The following is a 23,616-nucleotide window of genomic DNA, read 5'->3' as shown; positions in this document are numbered from 1 at the left end:
CAGAGCCTGGTATGTAGGACATTCAACAAAGTGTTAACATAAAATGAACTGGGACACAGTTCAGTTGGTTTCTCTTCTAGTAAGATTGCAGAAAGCAAGTCCTCCCTGAGGTCGAAACAGCTGGCCTCCCCCCGCCCCCAAAACCACCCTTATATGTTTATTAGACATGTTGGATGACAGGCTTTATTTCTGGCAGGAAACACTCTAATTAATTTGTTAATTATGCTGGAAGCTGTAACTCTTCTTCAGAGGAAAATGACAACCTTATTTCACCCATACTAGCAACAGAAAATTAGCATTTGATAGCAAAGAAGGCTCAAGCAAGAATAAAAATTACTTCATAAAAATGAGAGAAAGTGATGGAAAAGGAATATTCAAATGGTTCGGGTATCAAATCACACATTAGTTAGGAGATACAAAAGAGATATAATGAAGAAATTCTAGCCTTATCCTTTCAAATGTATAGTTTCACACCGCATGAATGAAGCAAAGACATCACATACTTCTGGCTGTGATACACCAAAGACAGAACTGCAAAAAGGTAGAGCCTATTTCATTGAGTGAAGGGAGAAAACATGTCTTCATGTGTGTGAGGCATGTGTCTCTGACTAGTGTGCACAAATCATGGCATCATGTGTGTGGGCCATGGGTTCGCAATGGTACAAAGGACCAGGCCTTCATGTATGTCATGCATCCCTGAGGCGATACACTGAAGACCCAGCATCATGTGTTATGTGTTCCTGAAGTGGTGCATTGAAGACCTGGTATCATGTTTAAGTCATGAGTTCCTAATGTGGTACACTGAGGACCTGGCATCACATGTCTGTGACACATCCCTGAGGTAACAGACTGAGGACCTGGCATCATGTGTTTCATGCATCCCTGAGGTAACAGAGGACCTGACATCATGTGTCATGCATCCCTGAGGTTATAGACTGAGGACCGGGCATCACATATATCACACATCCCTGAGGTAACAGACTGAGGACCTGACATGTGTGTGTCACACATCCCTGAGGTAACAGGCTGAGGACCTAACATCACATGTGTGTCACGCATCCCTGAGGTAGCAGACTGAGAACCTGATATCATGTGCATGAGAGTCATGTGTCCCTGAGATAGTGTGCCAAGGAGCTGGCTCAAGTATGTGGATCATACATCCTTGCATGATACACTAAATTCCACCAAATCCAACTGCTTTATCCCAGAGGCTGATCTGGCCTAACCACTGGCCAGTGATTGCTGTGAAGAGCTGGCTTTGCCCAGTAAGAGTGAAGCCACATCTTTCTAGGTACCAGTTGGGTGAGAAGCAGCTGGGCCTTCTTGCAACCTATGGATAAGAGGACATGGAACCAAAACCTATTTCGGTGATCTGGTTACCACAGAGGACAGCCTGAAGGTCATACTGACCATTCTGGAAGAACACATCAGAAAGCTGCAGAAACACAAATGGACCCTCAAATCTATGCCCTGGTGGATATTCAATTTACATGCTGTTAAAATCTATTTCAGTTGGTTTTTGTTGCAATCCAAACATCTTGACTTATAAGTGTTTTCATAAGATTGCTTTATTTGTGGATTTTTTGGATGAATGTATTAACATTTGTTTCTTTTCACTAAAAGTCCAAATTTTCATCAAAGCTGCATGTGTAAGACTGATGGTTTCTCTCCATTTGTTCTTCTCCGGTCTGGTATAGGCCACGAGGTTCTCAGAATACTGCAAGACTGACTTAAAGAACCTGTCAAGAAAAGAAAGAAACTGACTTGTCTATACATTACAAAATGGAATAATGACTTAAATGTCTTCTCAATGCTCTGGGAATTTAAGATTACAGTTGAATATGTCTTAACTTTTATCTTTGGATTCAGAAAAAGAAATACGTGCAAGATGAAATAAGAGAATGCAAATTATAGGAGAAATAAAAATGCTGAGAGGTATATGTCATCAATACCTGGACGAGCTTCTGGAAGTTTTATAAAAATCAAGTGCCTTTTCATACATGCTCTCAAATCCAGCCATGATGCTTTTACGTGACCAAATGTAATTCCAGAAAGAATCTCCAGGACCTTCTGTACTGGACTGGCCCAGAACAGGCATGCAGCCCACACATGGATGCAGGGAGATGGCCTGGCCTGTAGAGACACCTCCACACCCGCACATACCCTTACCCTGGGACAGAGGCCTCCGATAACTGACCATACCACTGTGAGACAGCTAGGGCCATGAGGAATGCTCTTCCTTAAAGATTCACCAAAATGACTCAAGTTATCTATTAACTAGTAAGGATGCCATTTTTACTTTTCCAAAGTTCTCAAAGTTTCCCAAGTAGCATAAACTTCTCCAATTTTTATCTTGAAATCTGAACCACAAACCACAGGTCCTTCACCTAGGGGAGTGGTTCTCAACTGGGTGATTTTGTCCCCAGGGATATCCAGCCATGCCTACTCCACTCCCGACTGTCACAACTAGGGGGTGCTACTTGTACATGTAGGTGGAGGCCAGGGTTGCTGCAGTGGGCAGGTGCTCCCACAAGAGAAGGCCCAGCCCAAATGCCAAAGGTGCCTGGCTGAGAGGCCTGGCCAGAGTAGTCAGTGAGAGCATCTTGCACACAAACACTGCACTCTCCTTGGACTTAGTGTCCATCCAATGCTGCGGTTGTGTTTTCCTGTTCATTTGAAATATGTTAACAATGTGCCTGGCACCTGCAAAGCATTATCTTAGACTAGTGGTGGCGAACCTATGGCACACGAGTTGCAGTGGGCTATTTGTATCACTGAAGCTCTACAAGGTTTTCCATCATTAGCTTAAGACCAACGAAAGACATCAAGAACTTCCAGGATTGGTAGCAAGGTTTCACTGATGGCAGCTACATCTGAGTACAGGCTGCTTCTTGGGTTGGTCTGTCTGAGGGGCCTCCTCAGGTCTGAATCTCTGGATTCTCGTGATGTGTGTGACACATGGGTTATCCACTTATGGATTCCTAGGTCTGGACGGTCCAAACCTCTGCCCAAGACAGTTGTTGGTGTTATCAAGGGGGCTCAGTGCCTCAGGCTCCTGGAAACACCATTTCCAGAGTCTCATCCAACCTGTACCCAGGCACCATGTTATTTCTGTACAGATTGGAGAATTCTGGAAGGATTCAAATGTGAACCATATCCAATTTTGTGAAATGTGCCCATGTGGGCATCAAACTTACTAGCACCAAAAACACAAAGATCAGCTAAAGCTCATCAGAATCTGCGGGGGTGGGGGGTGGTGTTAATAACACTTCCAAAGGCAGGTGGTTAGGGGTGGAAATTATTCAAAAATTACCTAAACATGATTTCTTGCAAACAGAACATACTCACTTTAGATACTGCTGATAGTCATAAGTATTTTTTCCATGGACAAAATGAATGTTGACCAATTCCAGTGCAATAAGCAATAAAATCAGATAAAGCACAGGAGACAGAAGCCTAATACTGGAAACAGATAAAAGTAAATTACAATTTGACAAACAAATAACTTCTACTTTCATAGGGAAAACAAGCTCTTCCCCTAACCAACATCTTTTTCAGGCATCTCAGATGATGGTTTTCCAGACACTGTGAGCCCAGAACCTGCCTTCTGTCTGGAACCTGGGCTGCAGCACCCTGTCTGGTCTGAGCCACAACAGCCCTGCCCTGCACAGGTTGGGCCATCAGCAGCACCAGTACAACTGCTCAGTCCTCATGTTCTTGGTCATCAGCATACTACCTCAAGCTCAGTAAAGAACTTTTACAAGAAGAGATAAACAAATGGCTTAAATATGAAAGTGTGTTCAATGTCTACCAACTCAAAAAGTCTAATTTAAAAAGTCAGATTTCTTTTTCCTTAAAACCAGTAAAGATGTTTAAAAATACTGTTTTGGGAGGAAGTGTTGTAATGGCACTACCTTACCAATTATAAGAGTGTAAACCAAGCACTCTCTGAAAGCAATCAACCAATTCCTATCATAAGCATGGGGAACACCCACACTGCTCAACTCAAATTCTAGAAATTTTCCAAAATGGACTTTTCTTGTATTCCAAAATATATGCTGTCAAGTGAAGAAGCCACAAAGCTGACAAACCCAAGTTAACACACTGTTAGATTGTAGGTCCAAATATACATTTGGGTAGGTGGAACCCACACTTCCATATGTCAAGCTCATAAATGTTACTTTAAAAAGTATGTACAAAGTATGTGCTACCTGAGAAAGGCACAGGATTAAGTAAAGGCCAGAATTACATCCAGTTGCCTCCCACCACACCTGGCCAGCCATACCTGGCCCTCATGCTCAGGTAGTTCCGCCGCTGTCGGGAGCGCAGCCTCCTCTCCTCCCACTGCTGGTGCCTCAGCTGCAGGGAGGTGACCACCTGGCTGGACACGCACTGGCAGTGGGAAGTGATGCTGCGGAGCACACCCAGCACTTCGAGCATGGCTCTGGGGCAGAAGAGCGTGGAGACATGCATGTTGCAGAGTGCATAAAGCAGTGGGGGCCACCTGCAAGCAAGAGCAAAACTTTTAGGGGACATGTCCCATCCTCAGGGCATTGCTGCCAGACCTAGGCCCAGATGGGCTCTCCTGCAAAGCTCTGGGGGCACGGGCCTGGGATGGGCTAGGACACATGGCAAGTGTTAAATAATGTTGAATTGTGGGAACAGAAGAGTATTTATAACCTCATCAGATACACCAACATTTGCACAATAACCAAACCTTATCTGATAATTCTACTTAGGGCACTAACATTGGCTTCTGAAATTTAATACAGAAAACAGCTAAACTTTCTATCCTTATTTGCTTAATGATGTTTAAAACTGTCACCTATCCTGCACTCACTCCTCAGCAGGAAGATCACCGAAGACACTAAGAGCACGATGATTCTCAGGCACGTGGTAACAGAGCTCATGCACAATTTTTGTAATTAAAGAGTAGCAGGCATTTGTTTCACTATCTTCCATTCTGAAAAACAAAATATTTAAAGACACACAGTAATGGTAAAATGCCCACATTAGTGCCTATGCAAAGTAATTTACTCCAGTGTTCAACAAGCAATAAACTTAACTTGAAATTTAGCTCCTCAAATATAAAATAAACACGAACTCCATTACAGAGTGGTAAGAATAAATAATATAATATGCAATGTCCTATGTAGACAAAAGGTGATCTGTGAATCACCCAAAACTTATTCCATCAAATAAGTATGTCTGCCACACTCTATGATCCCAAAACTTGTATGTCCACCTCTTCCTCCTGAGTTCTAGAATCCTCTTTCCTGTTTTTTTGTTTCCTTCCCTTTTTTTTTTTCTGGCGGTCCTGGGGAAGGAACCCAGGGAATCAGATATGTTAGGCAACTGCTCCATATTCCTATTGCTTTTTATTTTGAGACAGGATCTCACTAAGTTGCCCAGGCTGGCCTCAAACTTGCAATCCCCTGTTCTCAGTCTCCAAGTAGCTGTCATTACAGGCGTGTTCCACCATGACTGAGCAGACTCCTAATAGTCTCCTGAACTGTTCTCTGTGGATGCCACTATCCTCCCCACAAACACGAGACTTGCACTCTGCCTGGAGGTCACAGTCAGTAGGGCCTCCGGCTCTGCCTGCCTGCAGCAGCCCACAGGCCCAGCAATTCCTTTCCCCTTGACTTCCAGCAGCCCCAGGGAGGAGGAGCTCTCTGATGCCCACTGAAGCTGCCAACCTTAGGAGCCGCACAGCCCAAGACAACAAACCTGGCCATGTCCTGACAGGGTTCTTCCGGCAAAGGCAGCAAAGGCCACATCCTGATGCTTTCCTCACAGCTCAGCACCTGGGAGGAAACACTCAACTGCTTTGGAAGAATTTATAATAATATCCTAGAAAATATGTTCCCAACTGTTATAGATGTTAAAACACTTTCTAGAATGTATTATTTGTAAAATTCTTACAGATCTACAGCATTTGAAAGTTAGAAGGTGTGGCTCAGGAATTCAGTGTATTCCCACAAGGGAAAGATATTCAATCAGAGATCTCCAGCCAGATAACCTCTGCGTGGCTGTGAACACAGCCACAAATCCTCCTCATACTTTCATCTGAGAGGTGGGACCTGCGTCCTCCCCTGAACTGGAATTGTGACCAAGAGAACAACAGAGGTGCCTCTGACATGCCCCACCCTCATCCCTAGTTGTCAGGGTCATGCACCATAGGCAGAGCCAGCCACCACCTCACAAGGCTTCAGACCAGCTTCCAGCCTTTACGGATGGGAACCCACCCAGCAGAGCTCAGAGGGACCACAGCCCATCATGGGAGCTAAAGCCCATATGACAGGTCTCTTGGCAGAACCCTCCTCAAATTTCTGACTCACAATGAGAGCATACTAAGTGGTGGCTATGGACACCTCTGAAAGGATAATTGGTCTGCAGCAGCAATAACCAGAGAAAGACCTTATAAAGCATGGGTGGGATTACCTGCAGCTACAGATGCGATGGAGTACAGAAAGAGGGACAGACACCTAGGCTCCAGAAAAGGACTGAAGAGAACAAGGGAGGGACACTCAGGATTCAGAAAAGGACCTCAGAGAGCATGGAAGGAGAGATACCTGGGCTTTGGAAGAGGATAGTATGGAACACAGCAGGGCCTAGATCTGGACCCACATCCAGATGAATAGGCACATACTGACTTGGAGGCTTTCCTCACTACTTCACTGTATCTGAACACTAGTCCCTGCAGGGAAGTTCTGGAAGTTCTATCCTTCTAATGCCTCCTTGCAAAGTGCAGTGTCATGATAGGGGATGTTGGTCATGAGTCCAGTGATGGAGCAGTATCAGAACAACACAGCCCATACATCTGTTCCAAACCAGACCCCACTCAATCCCTCTCTGGCTATATTCCTCCTTTAAAAGCACAGTATGCTTCTCCTCTCTGCTTCCCTGCTGACACCCTGTTCATGGGTGGTGCTATGCACACTGTCAGCTACACCTCTATCTTCTGGAGGCACAGCTTTCCACAGACACTGTGCTGATGGCACAGCTTCCTGGAGGAGGGCAAGCTCATGACACGTCACACACGAGCAGGCATCCTGGGTCTGACAGCCTTGGGGACTGACCCTTTCCTGTTCTTGTGTAGCCTTCACATCCTGCCACATGCAGAATTAAGCACCTTAGCCAATTCCCAACCGAAGTTCCTGGTTTGAATTTGTGAGTTAACAAAAGCTAGTCTTACACAGTGGAAGAAAAAACAACCTTCCTCCCCACTGACAAACTGCTCCCAGTCCTGGATGTAGGAGAGAGTAACAGCCAGGGCTCTCTGTGACACACTCCCTGCCTGCACTCTCCACTTCATATCAGAAACATCTGACACGACTCAACTTAGATGCTGAACCTGAGCCACGGAAGCTCAGAAAGACTGAGCTACTCGACCGAGGTCATACAGCAGGTGATGTGCTACTGTCAGAATGTTTGGACAAGTGCCTGGTGCTTCAGATGCCTCTGCAGTGGGAGCAGTTTCACACATGCTGGCTTACTCCCTGCATTCAGCCACAACATACCTGTTTTTTAAGCTGAAAGGCTGGATGGCAGTGAGAATGGTAGCCTTCAGCAAGTCTCATCAGCAGCATTACTGCTGCTTCCTCCTAGTTAAGAAAAAATACATGGTATCACAATTTTTGGTCAGGTTTCTAGTTTTTTTCTGTTGAATTATTGGTAATTTAGAATCTTAATTTCTCATTATCTTTTTCAATTACATTGCAGTAAAACATCATCAAAATAAGTTAGACCCAGTAGTCAAATCACAGCCAGTGCAGATATTCCTAGTTTAATGACCTACCTGTTTAACAACTGTTCGGGCTTATAATCTACTGCTCAGACTTACAACCTGTCCATTCATTCATTGGTACAGTTCTGTACATCTTGCATATAGAGCCTCAATGTCTTTTTTTGTACCATATACCTTGTTTATACAGTACTGTAAGTTTTGCTGATTATACTGGACAATATAGTACTGTAGTTTTATGTTCTGTTATACGTTACAGTACTTCATGTAAGAGTTATGCTAATAAAAGCAAAGTCATCAAGTTTCCTTTGACCCTTTCTTTGTTCTGAATATTGTAATGTACACAGTGTATACAATTCCTCATTCAGAGACCAAATAATTTAACAACCCAGTCGCAAGAATGAAACCTGGCCATTAAAGGAGGAATGTCTGCAAAATGATTTTTAAATGGAGCCTAATAGCAGTTATAAATTATGAAGCCCACATCCACCTTTGTCCCAAATGCAAGAAAACTGTAAATGCATAAAAACAAAAGATACCAAACTGTAAAAATTTTCAGTGCAATACAACTAATTTTAAATCAATACAACTAAAAGGGAATTACATGGCTAAAACACTTAACTGCTAAACACCGTATCTGTATTTTAAAAAGAATAAAAATAACATTATCTGAAGCTGATATAACTATATAACAGGAAAATCCAAGTACACAAAGGAAACCAATAGAAGCAAAGAGAATGGATAGTTGAACAAATGTAAAAGCAGTAACTGTCTAGAATTCTCAACAGTCCAGAACAAATGACTAAAGTGGTTGGAACTTAATTTCTAAGGTCCCTGCTGACTTTGTTTTCTTACAGACTGACCTCATCCAGAGTACTGTGTGGGTGGGGAGCACACAGTGCACTCAAGGGGACATCCTCACAGGGCACACAGAGCTTCGAGTGCAGGTTAGTTATGAGTCTGTGGGGACACCGCCTGCCTGCAGGTCCCTGCCAAGAACCTGACTGTTCTATGTGAAACCACTGAAGGCCTGTAGTTAAAGAGGGGCAAAACATGTGAAAAAGGATCTAGCTGGCATGATAAGAAGAGAATGTCACAGGAGGAAGCAGAGGACTCAGCCAGAAGCATTCCAAGGCAAGTGAGGATGGTTTCTCCCAATGATAGCAGCAGAGTGACAAGGGTAACAGATCTGGGATATACTTTCAAGGCAGGGGAGGACTGAGTGTGGAACGTGAAAACAGAGAGGACTGGCAGGTTGTGGCCTGCTTGCCTGCAAGGATGAAGTGTACTGAGATAGGAGGCCAGTGAGGGGACAAGAGAAACTGTGTCTGGAGCAGTCTCCAGCACAGTACACAAGTTGGCTCCCTGTGCTAATACACCAAAAGCTCATTGCTTTTTGTCTTCTGGGTTTTGTCTTTATTTTAACCACCACATTCATATGAAATAATAATAATGAGTGAATAGGCAGGAAATATCTGAGACAATAGGAGTTACGGAAGTCTAATTTGGCAGGTACTAAACTATATCATAAAGCTTCAGTGAAGACAAGAGCTTTTACTGGAGTCCAGGATGGAGACTAGTGCATGTTGAAAAAAGAGGTTGGCTCTCTACATGAAGTGCAGCCATCTCATTAGGTTTAAAAAGAAAAAAAAGTAAAGCTAGTTTCTCTACCTCAGCCCCAAGATGAACTAAATCTCAGTTGTATCAAACGATGTTAATGGAAAAAAAGAAATGGTAAAAGTATTATGGAAGATGTATGAATATATTTATAATTTTGAAAGCAAAAGAAGCTTTTAAGAATGGCTATAAATACAGAAGCCAAAGAGAAAAAAAGAACAAAAAGTTAAAGACAATAGGCAGTATGAGAAAATGGTAAATGGTGCTAATAAACCAATGAAAAAAATAAATCTTAACAAAATGGAGCAAAAGACAATGATAGGTAGTTAATGAAAGAATTACAGACATCTAGTAAACCTAAGAAATGAAAAGGAAAACAAGGTCTCACTGATACTTTTGGCTTTACTTTCACAAATTTACTAACACAAGTACTCAAATGGACAAACATGTTCATTTCAGTACCATAATTAGGAATTTTCCACATCAGGTGAATTTATAACCCATCCATCTATGAAGGACTGATTGATACATGATGCTGTGTTAAAGAAAGGGAAGGACAGGCAGCTGATGAACAGAACAAAGCAGAACACAGCCATTGTCTTACTGAATGAAAACCTGGGGCACAGAACTCATTCTCCTGTGACCCATTTTGGCCAACTCTTGGGGCAGACATGATGTAAAGACACTCAACTATGAACACTAGTTATGTCTTGAGGCGGAGTTCCTGATGTCTGTCCAATTTTGTATTAATTTTTCTATCTTGTATAAACTTTTAAACCATTCTAAAAATAACTGCTACACATAATCTGGAAACAAAAATATCAATAAAATGTTCTAATGTAAATTATCTTAAAGTAACAAAAGAATTACAATCAACTGGCAGAAACAAATATCCCACCCCACCAATTTAACAGACACCTATAAAAACTTCCTAATATTTTGTTAATTATGTTTTACAATTTGTTCTTTGCTTTTTTTTTTTTTTTTTTTGCTTTTTTTTTTTGGTACTGGGGATCCAACTCGGGTCCTTGCACTTGCGCAGCAGGCGGCAAAACCACTGAGCTAAATCCCTGGCCCTATGTTCTTTGCTTTTTAATACCATGCTGCTGCTGAAAACAAAGGCACATGTACGTAAGAAATGAATTAAATTACTTTATTTTTAACGGCATTGATTGATACATGCATGTTATCGACTCACAAACACTTGTGCTGGTAGAAGGATACTATAAATCAAATAAAAGATGATAGAGTTAATTAAAGGGCCGGAGATTTAGCTCAGTGTTTCCGCCATCTGCCTCACAAGCTCAAGGAACCGAGTTTGGTCCCCAGTACCAAAAACAAGAGTTAACTACATGTGAAAAATAAAATATATTCTTCTATTGCTGATTGACAGTGGTCCCACTGATGGCTCTCTGCCCTGTGCATTACCTTAACAGTTGCAAGCACTGCTGCATCAGAGAATCTTAGTAACAGTACAACGGAAAATGCGAGCAACTGACTTGCTGCTTCCTTTGGAAATTCAGAGAAGTTGATCTCCCCATGGCTTAAGCGATCACGTATACGGGGACCCTCCTGATAGTTCAGGAAATCCCAGAGAAATTCCTTTTAGAGAACCGAGAGAAAAGGTTTTGTTAGTGTTCCAGGCAGAAGGACGGACAAGTGCAAGGCTCAGAGCAGGGGGGCACCTGGCACATGTGTGAAACTCTGGGGAAAGTGAGCCTTGCAGGTTCTTACTGGGAGCCCTTGCTCCCTCCAAGCACCAGGCAGGATGGAACAAGAGGCGCTTGGGAGGTTCAAGTGCTAGTGAAACCATTTCTGTTATTCTCACCATCCTCCAAGGAAAGGACCTGACTGCCTATGTTTGGAAACAAACTTTTCTCCAAACTGTCCATGTTTGGAAACAAACATTTCCAAGGCAACACAAGAAACACTGCTCTTGCTGGCATGAGCAGAGTCCTTGTACCACTGCCTCCTTCCTCCTGGCTTGTCTGTGGCCCTTCTTCCATCTTTGAAGCTGATGAAGACAGCTGCTTCTTCCTTTAACAACATACTCCCAAGGCCTCTTTCTCAGGTTACAGAGTAAAGAGGTTAGAAAACTGCTGACCTGGGCACACTGCCAATAAACAGAGAGTCCCAGAGACTCAAAGTCGAAAAAAATATCAGATGAACTGGTTCAGCCATCCTGCTTTCTGGTGGCAGGAGCAAATGCCCAGTGAGATAAGGAATCTAGTAACCAGAATGTAGGTCTGCTAACTCTCATAAGGAATAAATGTCTATTTGCAGTCCAAAACAGTCTGCAATAGCTTCATAAAATATAAAAAACCCTGAGAAATACAAATTGGCTCTAAATAAATTCTTTTCCATCCAATACTCCATCTTCTTTGTCAAATTTGACTATTGTTATATTTCACAAAGTAAATACACAAACTTCTACAGCACAAACACATATAAGCAACAAATGCACTATTGCTTAGGAACAAGGCAGCTAAGTCGCCAGAGCTTAAAATAGGATCCAAATGCCCAGCATCAAGCAGAGTGCCCCAGCTGAGTCATAGCACAAGCTCTGTGGCAAAGACTAAGGCAGAAAGCTCAGCAGGGGCCTAGGGCTGCTCCTGAGCATGCCCACATCGATTTCTTGCTGGAAAGTACAAACACATTCATAAGCATGAGAGTACAAGACTGGGAAATACCTAGCACTTTACCATAGCAGGCTCTCCGAGAAAAAGAGGAAGCTGGTTGATTCTACCACTGGTCAAATGTTTTGCCAGAATCTAAAACACCAAAAATAAAGAAATATACTGTTAAACTGATACACACACCCCCAACACTGTCTCTTTTATACACATACACACACTAAAGTAAAATACACACATTCTCAATGCCATTATACTGGTTGCAAACAGTTTTTCTGAATGGTGACTGCTATGATTTTAAGACTCTTCATATTTCATTTTAATTGCTTATAATTAATATAACATGTTACGCTAAACCTACCCTATCCTTTAACTGAACATTGTGACTGTGTGTGTGCGTGTGCTTGTGTCTGATGTCCCGATGCATTACCTTAAAACTGATAGCACTTGGGACTTTAAAGCCCAAGAGCCCTGACCCAATCCTGGACACTAACCCAATGCTGATTTATTAGACTACATATGTAACTTAATCCTTACATTACCATATGCATCATGCATTGACAGCAAATCATTTACCAATGGGATAAACCTGCAAGCAGGCAGGTACATTTTTAACTCTGCACTGCACAGTCACTTAGGAGTTGTATAGTCACTGTAAGGCAAAACGACCCAAATGCCCAAAGCTCTACTGTAGCCTTCGCGACAGTCCTGTGCTGTCACTGCTCAGGTACAGGAGAATTACCACGCAAGATTACACACCTAGAAGCCTCTACACTCCATGGGTGATACAAGACATTTTCAATTCTAATTCTTTCTCTTCTGGGTTTTCACTTTTAGAATCATATCCCCAATGTGCAGATTAAAGACATCAGCACACACTATAAACAAACAGCAATAGCTGAGGCATATGTTGCATACAAACATTAATTCTATATGTAAAATGTACATCTCTAAGTATAGCCAAAAATGTCAATATCTTTGGTGTTTTCCAAATTTTGAGTTTTGTATAACTTTAGAAACTAGAACATCAGGTCTCAAAATTAACCTGAAAGTATATTTAAACACTTTTTTGCTTATATTACTATCAATGTTTTCCTGTAAGTGTATGACTTATGGTCAATAACTTTGTATTTTAATTTGCATTTTAAAAGAAGATAATATTTTATCTTAAATTGCCTTGTAAGTGTACTTACTTCATCAAAGGTGGTATAAAGAGTTGTTGACTGTGGAAAAGAAAAGAAATAAGAAATAATTAAAGCAGAATACAATAGACTAATATCATTCAAAGTAAGGAAAAAGTCTCATAGTCACAAAGCTGAAACCACAAAGCGGGGAGGTGCCGGTGCCTAGTGAAACCACCTCTGTTATTCTCATCTTCCTCGGAGGAAAGGACCTGGTTGTCCATGCTTGGAAACAAACTTTTCCAAGGCATCACAAGAAATACTGCTCTTGCTTGTTTGAGCAGAGGCCTTGTACTGCCACCCACTCCTTCTGTCTGTCTTGTCTGTGGCTTCTCTTCCACCTTTGGTGAAAATGAACTTTCAAATGGACTTTGGAAAAAAAATAAATACATTATAAAAGACAAGTGCTGGAAGTATGGCTTAGTGGTACAGTGCTTGGTTACCATGCACAATGCCCTGGGTTAAACCCCTAGCACCACACACACACACACACACACACACACACACACACACAAACATGAAAATTCATTTAATCTGACAGTCCAGGCATGTTAGAACATTGTTTTTACAAGTCCTTTAGCTCAGTTATTTTTAAAGTTTATGATTGCAGACTATCACAAATCATTGCCCACACAAACACTATTCTACTGATGGCTGGTATTTGTGCACAAGTGAGTATAATTTAGAATTTTCTGTTTGTGTTACCTGCATTTTGATATGATCATCACAGACTCCAGGCCATGCTCCTCAGAGTGCTAATCCCAACCTTATCACCTTCAAGAAGTGAGATCCTGGGCAATTATTTAACCCCACGGACTCAGGTTTTCTCAGGAAATGTGGGTCTGTATAAGGCTGCCTCCAAAGGCTTCTGGGAGAAGGCAGTAATACTTACACAGTGTGATAAATCAGTATTTTGTGTAAGCCAGTACTTGAGAAATTTTTTTTTCGGAACCAGGGATCAAACTCAGGGCTTTGCACTTGTAAGGAAGGCATGGTGCTACTGAGCTAAAACTCCAGCCCTGAGAAATATTTTCTTATTATTGCTTAATGACATGCTTTTAATTTAATTCAGGTTGAATGGCCCTTACCTAAAATGTTGGGGAACAGAGTATTTCAGATTTGGGGTTTTTTGATTTTGGGATATTTGGGCTGGGACTCAAGTCTAAACATGAAACTCATTTATGTTTCATGTATACCTTATACACACAGCCAGTAGGTGGTTTTATACATGTTGTTAGTGTACTTGTGTTTGGATCACACCCAACACATGAGGTCAGATATGGGATTTTTCCACTTGTGGGATCTTGTCAACACTCAGAAAGTTTTATATTTTACAGCAAAGATTTTGGATTTTTGGACTAGGGATGCTCAATTTGTATTATCAAATGTCCTTCAATATTTATTACTATGAAGATGATTCTAAAATTGGTATCTGTAGGTCTCAAGCCAGTGTTGCTGGCCCTAAATCAATTTTCCTGAGCTAAATCCTAAATATACAGTTGTCTACTAAATATCACCACTTTCTCAAAAAGATAAATTTTTCATTTATCTCCATAAACTATCCATACTATTTGCTATTTATTTTTATACAAATTAGTACAAATGTCTTCTCTCTCTTCTGTAATAAGCCCATAAAAGTCAGCCTGAGAAAATTAGAAATCCACATGCAGAAGAAACTACACTTTTCTTTCTCACTGTTTGTAAAACTTAACTAAAAATGGCTTATAGATTTAAATGCAAGACTTGAAACCATGAAAACTAGAAGAAAACATAAAGGAAATATTTCAGGACACTGGAATTGGCAAGGAGGTTTGGTCAAGACCCCAAAAGCACAAGAAACAAAGGCAAAAACAAAGGGGATTATATCAAGCTCAAAAGCTTCTGCACAGCAAAGGAAAACAACTGCAAACTACACATCTGACTAGGGGTTGATACCAGAATATATAAGGAACTAAAGCAAAACTCAAAAGAAAAGAAAATTTTAAGCCACAATTTTAAAATGTACAATAGACATTTCACAAAAGTACCCAATAAGTATATGAAGAAGTGTTCAACATCACTAAATTATCAAGGACATACAAATCAAAACCACAGTGATGCATCACCTAACTCTAATAGGATAGCTCCTATCAAAAAGACAAAAGATAACAAGTGCTGGCAGGATGTTGGGAAAAGAGAATGCTAGCATACAGTTGGTAGAAATGTAAATTAGCACACCCATCGAAGAAAACAGTACCTAGCTTCTTCAAAAAATGAAAATACCATACAATCCAGCAATCTCACTCCTGGGTACAGATCCAAAGGAAATGAAACTGATAGAATATGTAGAAGAGAACTCTGCACTCTATTGTAGCACTATTCACAACAGCCAAGACATGGATAAAAACCTATGCATCCATTAATGTGTACATATAAACATATAAACACTGGAATACTATTCAGCCACAGAAAAGAATGAAATGATGCCATGGGACTTTGGATAGAACCTGAGATCATTATGGTAAGTAAAATAAGCCAGGCACAGAAAAACAAGTACCTTATGACCTCACTCATACGTGGAATAAAAAGAAAGTTGAACTCATAAAGTTGAGAGTAGAATTTGGTGATTGGTGAAGGCTAGAGAGAGTAGATGAAGGGGAATGGGAAGGTGGGGGAAAGTTGGTCAATAGGTACTAAAAGTTACAGTTAGGCAAATTCTAGTGTGCTACTGCACACTAGGGTGACATAGACAATGATGTACTATATATTTCAAAAAGCTAGAGTAAAGGATTTAGGAATTTTATCAGTCATTTTCCCATCACTGGGACAAAATACCCAACACCATAAACTTAAAGAACAGGTTTGTTTTGGTCATGGTTTCAGAAGGTTCAGTCCATGCATAGTTGGCTGGCTTCAAGGCAGAAATGGCATGGTGGAGAGATAAGGCAAAAGAAAACTACTCAACCCATGGCAACCAAGAAGCAGAAAGAGCGGGAGAAGGGAGGAGCCTTGGACAAGATGTACCCTTCCAAGTTACACCCCCAGTGACCCACCTCCAACTAGCTCCCACCTCCTAATAGCACATTCAGCTATGAACTAATAAACAGATGAATCCCCTGAAGAGTATAACACCACCCCGATCTAATCACCTTTCAAAAGCTCCATCTCTGAATATATGAGCCTTTTGGGGGACATTGTGGATCTAAACCCTAAGAGTTTTACTCTAAGGAAATGATGTTTGAGGATACAGACATGTTTAACCTGATTTGAACATTACACAATGTATACTTTGTCAAAAACACCAGATGGTACCCCGTTAATACAAACAGTTTTTATGTTTTTATCTAGCAGTTCTTTTAAAAGGTCAGAAAATCTTTGCTTATAGTTGCATCTAAGAGTCCTTCAAAGGCCTCTTATGTTGAAGGTGTGGTCTCCTGCATGGCACTATTGAGCAGTAGTGGAGTCTTTGAGAGAGCTAGGGTTTGTGTGACATCTCTGGGTCCCTGGAAGCATGCCCTCAAAGGGAATTGGGGCACTTCAATTTCTTCACTCTTTTGTTTCCTGGGAGTGGCTGCTTTCAGGCTCCTGCCAGAATGTGCTACTATTGACCCAAAAGCAATGGGGTAAATGATCATGGACAGGAACCTCAAAGTGTGTGCTAAAAATAAACCTTTTCTCTTTATTAGTTGATTACCCCTGGCTTTTGTTACAGTAAGGGAATGCTAATCTAGTCTTACTAAATTCATCTCTCTTGGAGCTTGAAGAGATTGTATGCCACAAAAAGTATTCAATAAATAATAATGGTACTAAGAGGTTTAAGAAACATCTTCACATATGTATAATCTTATAAAGTGATAGTTTCTTCTAGATAAAAGCCTGAGCTAAAACTTATGATATTTTTTGGTCAACTATACCCGTGTGCAAACAGGCATGTTATTCATTTGTGTAGTCAAATAACAAATACACAACAGAATCTATTGATTTCACATGGCCATGCAGGCACTGAGCATGATGCCCTCCATCCGAGTACAGGGAAATCAAGTGAGCTGTGAGGAATGAGGTCTCAGCTCTTTCTTGTTGGGAGGAAATGGCCAGATGTGGTCAGAGTGGATGAGGAGCAAGTTGTCCAGGGAAAACACAATGAAACTAGAGTCTGGTGACAATGAAAACTAAGATGATGAAGAAAACAACAGCAAGAATACCTGATAACACAACTGTAGGAAAGGATAAGCCTTTTTAAATAAAGTTGACATGAAATACCAGGGAAAAGACATATGAAAATATTCAGCAAACGGGTAAAACCTAACTCGTGAGATCTAAGAAATGTCAGAAACAATGCCTCAGAGGATCTTGGCATTTAATATTATAAAACATTAGTGGTGTTGCTTTACATGTATATGAGAACTTCTGGTATACTGGTTTTAATTTTGTGAGGTTCAAAATTTTTTATTACTGTTGTTCCTAAAGAGGTAATAACTTATGGCATGGGACTGTGTGAGCTCTCCCAGGGTGAAAATCTCGATTGAGTAGTTTTGAGGAATGCTTACACAGAGAAGCTAAACTAGTGGCAGATGCTGTGTTCATCCCATATATGCATACCCTTCCCTCTAGTAGCAGCACATTCTCCCATGGCAAGCCAGTACATGGCCGTAGAGAAACGTTTCCCCACCTCCTTGGCAGTGAGCTGCAACTGAGCTGTGGCCAAGGGGAAGCAGTGCGTCCACCACTAGGAAGTTTCCTATAGGAGTGGGCATGCATTCCTTCCTCTTTGGTGGAATGCAGATGAGATGGCAAATGTAGCTGGTAGGAGCCATGAGGAAGAAGTCACCTGTTCAGGTAGGCACAGCATGCTCAGGAAGACGGAATGTTGAGTGTTGGCAGTGGGGACACTGCCATCTCAGTCTGCTCACATTCACGACAGGCAGGGATGCACTTCTATTTTCATCACTGCAGTCACATTACTTGGTGATCTCTGTTACTAGCAGCAAAATCACTATTACGAGGATGCAGAAATGAGAGATTCTACAAGGCAGAGGAGGGAGGCTGGAAACTGGAAGAGACATCTGGCTCAGACAGAGTAGCCAAGGACTTGTAGGGTCTCTGAATCAACAGTGAATGTGCACATGCCTGTGTGCACCATTCATGTATTTGTGCCTGGCTGTCTGCGCATGTGTGTTTGTGCGCATGTGGAAGGAGAGGTGGGGAAACCTTATGGTAGGCACAATATTTTATACAAACCATCTCTAAATCGTACAACTTTCTTGAAAGGTACACCTTTCTTTTTTTCCAGACAAAAGAAACTGAAGCTCAGGACTCATTACTTGCTTAAAGTCAAGCTCAAGCCCAGGTCTGCTATGGTGTGTATGGTGAGAGTCACCAGCACATAGGTCCTCGATTAAACAGCCACTACCTGGCACCAACACTGCAGGCCATGAATGTCTTATAGGGTTAAAATGATGGGCACTGACATGGCTTCAGAGAGTGCAGTGCTTACTACTTTCATGAAGCTTAAAAGAGTATTTAGAAATATACCCAAAATAATGATAATTATAGGGGCCGGGGATTTAGCTCAGTGGTGCGGCTGCCTGCCTCAAAAGCACAAGGTCCTGAGTTTCATCCTCGGTACCAAAAAAAAAAAAAAAAAGATAATTATTATGAATGTAAACACTATAAAATCATTATGATAAAAAGCCACAAAAAAATGATAGGGAAGCCTTCCAAAGAAAATTCTTAGCTAAAAATTCACTACAATGGCAAAGAGAATGAGATGAATAGTTCTTAAAATTTTTAGTTAGCCACCAAATAACTGTCATTACAGCAAAAGCAATCATATCTAATAAGAGAAGAGTGTGTACCTCGGCGGTCAAGAGTCTGTCTGGACATTTGTTAACTGCAGCAAAAACTCTCCTAAGCCCAGCCTCCAGCTGTGTCAATAACAATATGGCGCAGTCAGCAAACCTGTGAAATTGAAGGAAAAATCATTAAAACTTCATATTTTAAAAATAAATAACAGTATGATTAACACAATGAGTATGCTATAGGCCAGAAACAACAAATGTGGTATCAAAAGAAAGAAGTTACACTTCTTGGTAATATAAAAACAATCGAAGTTCCATAAGACTAGTAAGTTTAAAAGCACTTTCCGGTGTTCTAGTATTTGATGAACACTTTTTAGTAGCTTCAGTAGAGTAACATATCATCAAAGATCTACCTAAGTTTTTCCATCACTTTTGAAAACTAAACACCACACAATGTACCAGGATGAGGTCACCTGAGAAGGAACAAAGACCAACTCCTTTGTCCCCCATCTCTCTATGTCACACATGGTTTGCTCTTGCACAGGTTTGTTCCTGAGGCAGGATGATGACTAAGCTTACTTGACTGTGTTTCAATGATTCTCTAATTCTGGACTCAATATTTCTCTTTTGGGGCTGGGGATTTAGCTCGGTGGTTCCGGTGCCCGCCTCGCAAGCGCAAGATCCCGAGTTTGATCCCCGGTCCGCCCCCTCCAGCCCAAAAATTTCTCTTTTAGTAAAGGCTCAAAAAAAATCTGGAAAACAAATATTAAAGTCAGGTATGTTAGTGTAAACCAGTAAATCCAGCACTCTGGGAGGTTGAGGCAGGAGGACTGCAAGTGTGGGCCCAGTCTGGGCAACTTAGTGATTTAGAGAGGCTCTGTCTCCAATCCCAAACACTACCAAAAAAATTGTATCAGTACCAACAGGATAGCACCTAATGCATCAAACACTATTATAAGCTGTCTTTTAAGTAATTATATGAAGGTATTTTATGTTTGGTCTACTCTTGAGTGAGCCCCATATGTTTACTTCTACCTTAACATCAAAAACACAAGAACAGTTAAGGGCACTGAAAAGACCTGGCCCTCAGCCACCCTGTTGCGCCACCCTTCCATTACCTGTGTGCCTTGAACTTCATCAGTGCAATTTCCCAATATGGTACCATGATTTTTGATATAAAGGTAGATTTTGTCATCATTTCTTCTAATACTGAAAGTATCTTATAAGTAATGTCTGCAAAAATAAAAGCAAATATCTTTAACACAATGACACTAATCAGTGTAACTAGGGAGAGATGCCAAAAAGCCAACCACTTCAGGCAGATGAACCATGATCCCATGGCAGTCCATTGCTCAAAGACAAAGAAACCTGTTTTACAGCCATAGTGCAGTGGCCAGGGAGCTGTTAGTGGGGACATGAACAAGTGTGTCTCTACGGTAACTCAGATGATAACTCTGAGCAGGGTTCAGGGTCAGGGTTCAGGGTTCAAACAGCTGAGCACAATGACCAAGAGAAACATGTTTTCAGAAAATTCAGGAGACCCTTTATACTATAGTTACTGGGGGCATGATTGTGAGTACAATGCACAGTAGGGAAAAAGAGAAAAAATAATGTATACTATAAACAACCCTAAGGCTTTGGCATGTCAAAGCCTAGCTCTACCGTGATGCTAATTCAGGTGGCCACGACTGTTAAGTCCCCACAGTAGTCCCAGAGTGGTGGGAAGGGGTCATGTTTAATGAATTCTTAAACATCTCAAGGCTATCTTGTTACTGGAGAAAAACTGCTTTAGTACACTTCAAGAATTCAAGTCTTGATGCTACTGAATAGCTTTACAAATATCTTCACAATGATATACAAAGGGGAAAACATTAAATGTAGTACTTGCCAGGAAAAACAATCAAATCCTCTAAGTTTGTAAGAGTTACAAAAGATCGATGAACCAATGTGACTTTAGTTTCCTGAAAGTAACTCTCAAGTAACTGACCCAATCCTGCTGTCAATAACAGGATCATTGAACAGTATCTAGGAGAAAATACCACAGACATATTAGAAGAATGAACACAGTCACACATACAGAAGGCTTTATATTAACAAAGCAACATACTATCAAATTGCAAAAAATTCCACTTAGATGAAGAAACTAAACTGTACAAAGGTTGGGAGGGATAACAATATCTCAGAAACTCCTGAGGCTTCTATCAGGCCTGTGTATATGGGTCACTATGTCACTATGTCTTCTCAATGGCCTTTGAGTTTAAAGTACCTAAACCACACTGTCACCACTCTAGTAACTGTTATTAATGTGCAACTTGATCTTCATAATTCTGTCTCAAACTCTCTCATTTTTATCCAGGCTTGGTGGCACATGTCTGTAATCCCAGTATTCTGGGAGGCTGAGGCAGAAAGACCACAAATTTGAGCCCAGCTGGGGCAATTTAGTGACTTAGGGAGACCAGTCTCTAAACAAACAAACAAACCCTCTCTCTTGCTTTTCACAAAATACATCTTTCCCTCTTATGAAATTGAAGGTAAAATAAACTCATAGGTAGATCAGAAAAGGAAACTCAGCAGCTTACTTTGGAGGAATTTCTTGAGGTGATGCAAACCCATGCCACAGGATATTCCGTAGGTTGAGTCCACAGGGTGAGCCAATGAAGACTTTGAGCACATCCATCTAACCCAGTTGGAAAGCAAATCATTGAAAGGTTACATCACCACTGCATTGTTGAAAAAACCAGTGCAATACTGAGATAACATTTGCTTTCTCCCTTAGAGCTAACAGAGCCAACAGTTTTGGCTGGCATAAAGTAGTAACACTATCAAGAGTGAGACAGTTTGCTGATGGCAATTTCTCATCTTCACATAATGAATCTGGCTGCTTACTAGTTTGGCAAGCACAGTTTTCTGCAGGAGGCTGTCCTGGCTTCCTTGTCAGTGTGGCCTGCGTCATTCAGCTGCCCATCAGTTATCCATTAGTCTTAAGTCTCTAGCCAGTGTGGTGGCAAAGACCTATAATCTTAGCACTTTGAGAGGCTGAGATAGGAGGATCACTAATTCAAGCCTAATCTGGGCAATTTAGCAAGACCCTGGCTCAAAATTTAAAAATGAGCTGTGGATGTAGCTCACTGTAAAGGCCCTGGCTTCAATCCCCAGAAATGGGAGGGACAAAAGAAAGAGCATCCTGTTTATATATCTGCTAGAAGACTAAAAAAGTGTATGGCTCTACCATTTCTTGTCACTTCTAAATGTTTTCATGATAAGTATGAATGGTTGCAAGAAGCATAATTGCCATGTTATAAACATTGATATTTTAGGACAAAACCACAATATCATTCTTTAAAGGGTTAAAACTTTCTCTGTGTTGAGTTACTATTACAAATATGTAATGGATCTAAGCAAAATGGCTGAAATTGTCCCTCTGACTGGCTCTCAGAGGTTATTCTCCCATGGTGAGGCTCAGGGTGGGAACACCTTCAGTGTGGGTGGAAAAGGGGGTTTTCTGAAAGGGAAGATAGAAAGGGAAACACAGTGGCATCAATTAATGTCACCAGGTTTGTGGTGTTATTCTGTAAATTTTAGATGAACAAGCTTACCACAGGCTGCCCAAAGATGTGAGCAAGCTCCTCAGATGCAAGTAGATCTCTTAAAAGAAAGGGGCATTCTTTCCCAATTAGCAAGAATGCCTAAAATTCAAACAAGAAATATAGAGCAATTACACTATAACAAGTCAATTAATGCTAAGAACATTATCCATATAGCAACTGTTGTACAAATGAGAAAAATATTCAGAAACAAGTCATTTCATAATCATTCAAAAAATATTGAAAATCTGTACCAAATTATTGTATTTTATAGGAAAACAATGATAAAATCAACAAATCTGAAGGCAACTGTTTCATATTTATCCAAAAAATGTAATGGGCTGTAAGCAGAGTCCTCACACTTACGTCACCCAGAGCTCGCTCCAGACATGAGGTCAGCTTCATTAAGCTCAGAGAAATGGCAGCAGAGTGTAGGCTTCCCAAGGCATCAAATACTTCGGGAAATAGCTACAAGATACATGTCAGAATTCATACTCAGGGGCTGGGGATTTAGCTCAGCGGTTTTGGCGCCTGCTGTGCAAGCGCAAGGACCCGAGTTCGATCCCCAGTACCAAAAAAAAAAAAAGAATTCATACTCAGTATTCCTCAAAATAGCAATACTACTCATTTGAAATTCAAATCTCTAAATATTTCAAATGCTGTTTTAACTTTCTGTATAAGTAAATTTTTTAATTCAAATATTACAATGCCTAAAGAATCAAGAAAAATATTTTAATATCTAAAAATTTCTTTGAAAATTCTTTAAATGCAAATTGAAAAAATCTGGCAAAATTATGAACTGAAAAGTCTAATATTTTCACCTACATTTTACTTCCCATTATGATTTAGATGGTTCCTAATGCTAGATAAATACAAGGCAGCTCACCTCACACTTAAAAGAGCTATTACAAATACAGAATCCTGATCTGGTGGCACACCCCTCTAATCCCAGGACTTTGGGAGGCTAAAGCAAGAGGATCACAAATTTAAGTCCAGCCTGGGCAACTTATTGAGACCCTACCTCAAAATAAAAATTTAAAGGGCTTGAGGATGTATCTCAGTGCAAACAAACAAACA

At 40.9% G+C, this 23,616-nt stretch overlaps 1 protein-coding gene across 5 annotated transcripts in view; it reads right to left on the bottom strand.

The window, feature by feature from the left end:
- Positions 1-1,550: 1,550 nt before the first annotated feature.
- Ermard (ER membrane associated RNA degradation) overlaps positions 1,551-23,616 on the bottom strand; it is a 25,817-nt gene continuing 3,751 nt past the window's right edge. For 3 of the 5 annotated variants that reach the window (XM_004868842.3, XM_021247608.2, XM_013067092.3), the window contains exons 4-18: positions 22,906-23,007; positions 22,552-22,641; positions 21,535-21,632; positions 20,844-20,980; positions 20,074-20,188; positions 19,013-19,115; positions 13,191-13,220; positions 12,067-12,135; positions 10,793-10,966; positions 7,524-7,607; positions 5,731-5,807; positions 4,841-4,963; positions 4,286-4,504; positions 3,349-3,462; positions 1,551-1,739 (exon numbers count right to left, since the gene is read on the bottom strand). In XM_004868842.3, coding sequence (XP_004868899.2) covers positions 1,556-1,739; positions 3,349-3,462; positions 4,286-4,504; positions 4,841-4,963; positions 5,731-5,807; positions 7,524-7,607; positions 10,793-10,966; positions 12,067-12,135; positions 13,191-13,220; positions 19,013-19,115; positions 20,074-20,188; positions 20,844-20,980; positions 21,535-21,632; positions 22,552-22,641; positions 22,906-23,007 — 1,719 coding nt within the window. In that variant the 3' untranslated portion in view covers positions 1,551-1,555. The remainder of the gene's footprint in view (positions 1,740-3,348; positions 3,463-4,285; positions 4,505-4,840; positions 4,964-5,730; positions 5,808-7,523; positions 7,608-10,792; positions 10,967-12,066; positions 12,136-13,190; positions 13,221-19,012; positions 19,116-20,073; positions 20,189-20,843; positions 20,981-21,534; positions 21,633-22,551; positions 22,642-22,905; positions 23,008-23,616) is intronic. The other 2 variants (XM_087196011.1, XM_021247610.2) reach the window with 2 other exon arrangements.

Source organism: Heterocephalus glaber, unplaced genomic scaffold (genome assembly GCF_053883595.1).
Source record: "Heterocephalus glaber isolate CG9 unplaced genomic scaffold, H.glaber_assembly_v1.0 deba00001610, whole genome shotgun sequence".
NCBI lineage: Eukaryota > Metazoa > Chordata > Mammalia > Rodentia > Bathyergidae > Heterocephalus > Heterocephalus glaber.
This window is presented reverse-complemented; position numbering and strand designations above follow the sequence as displayed.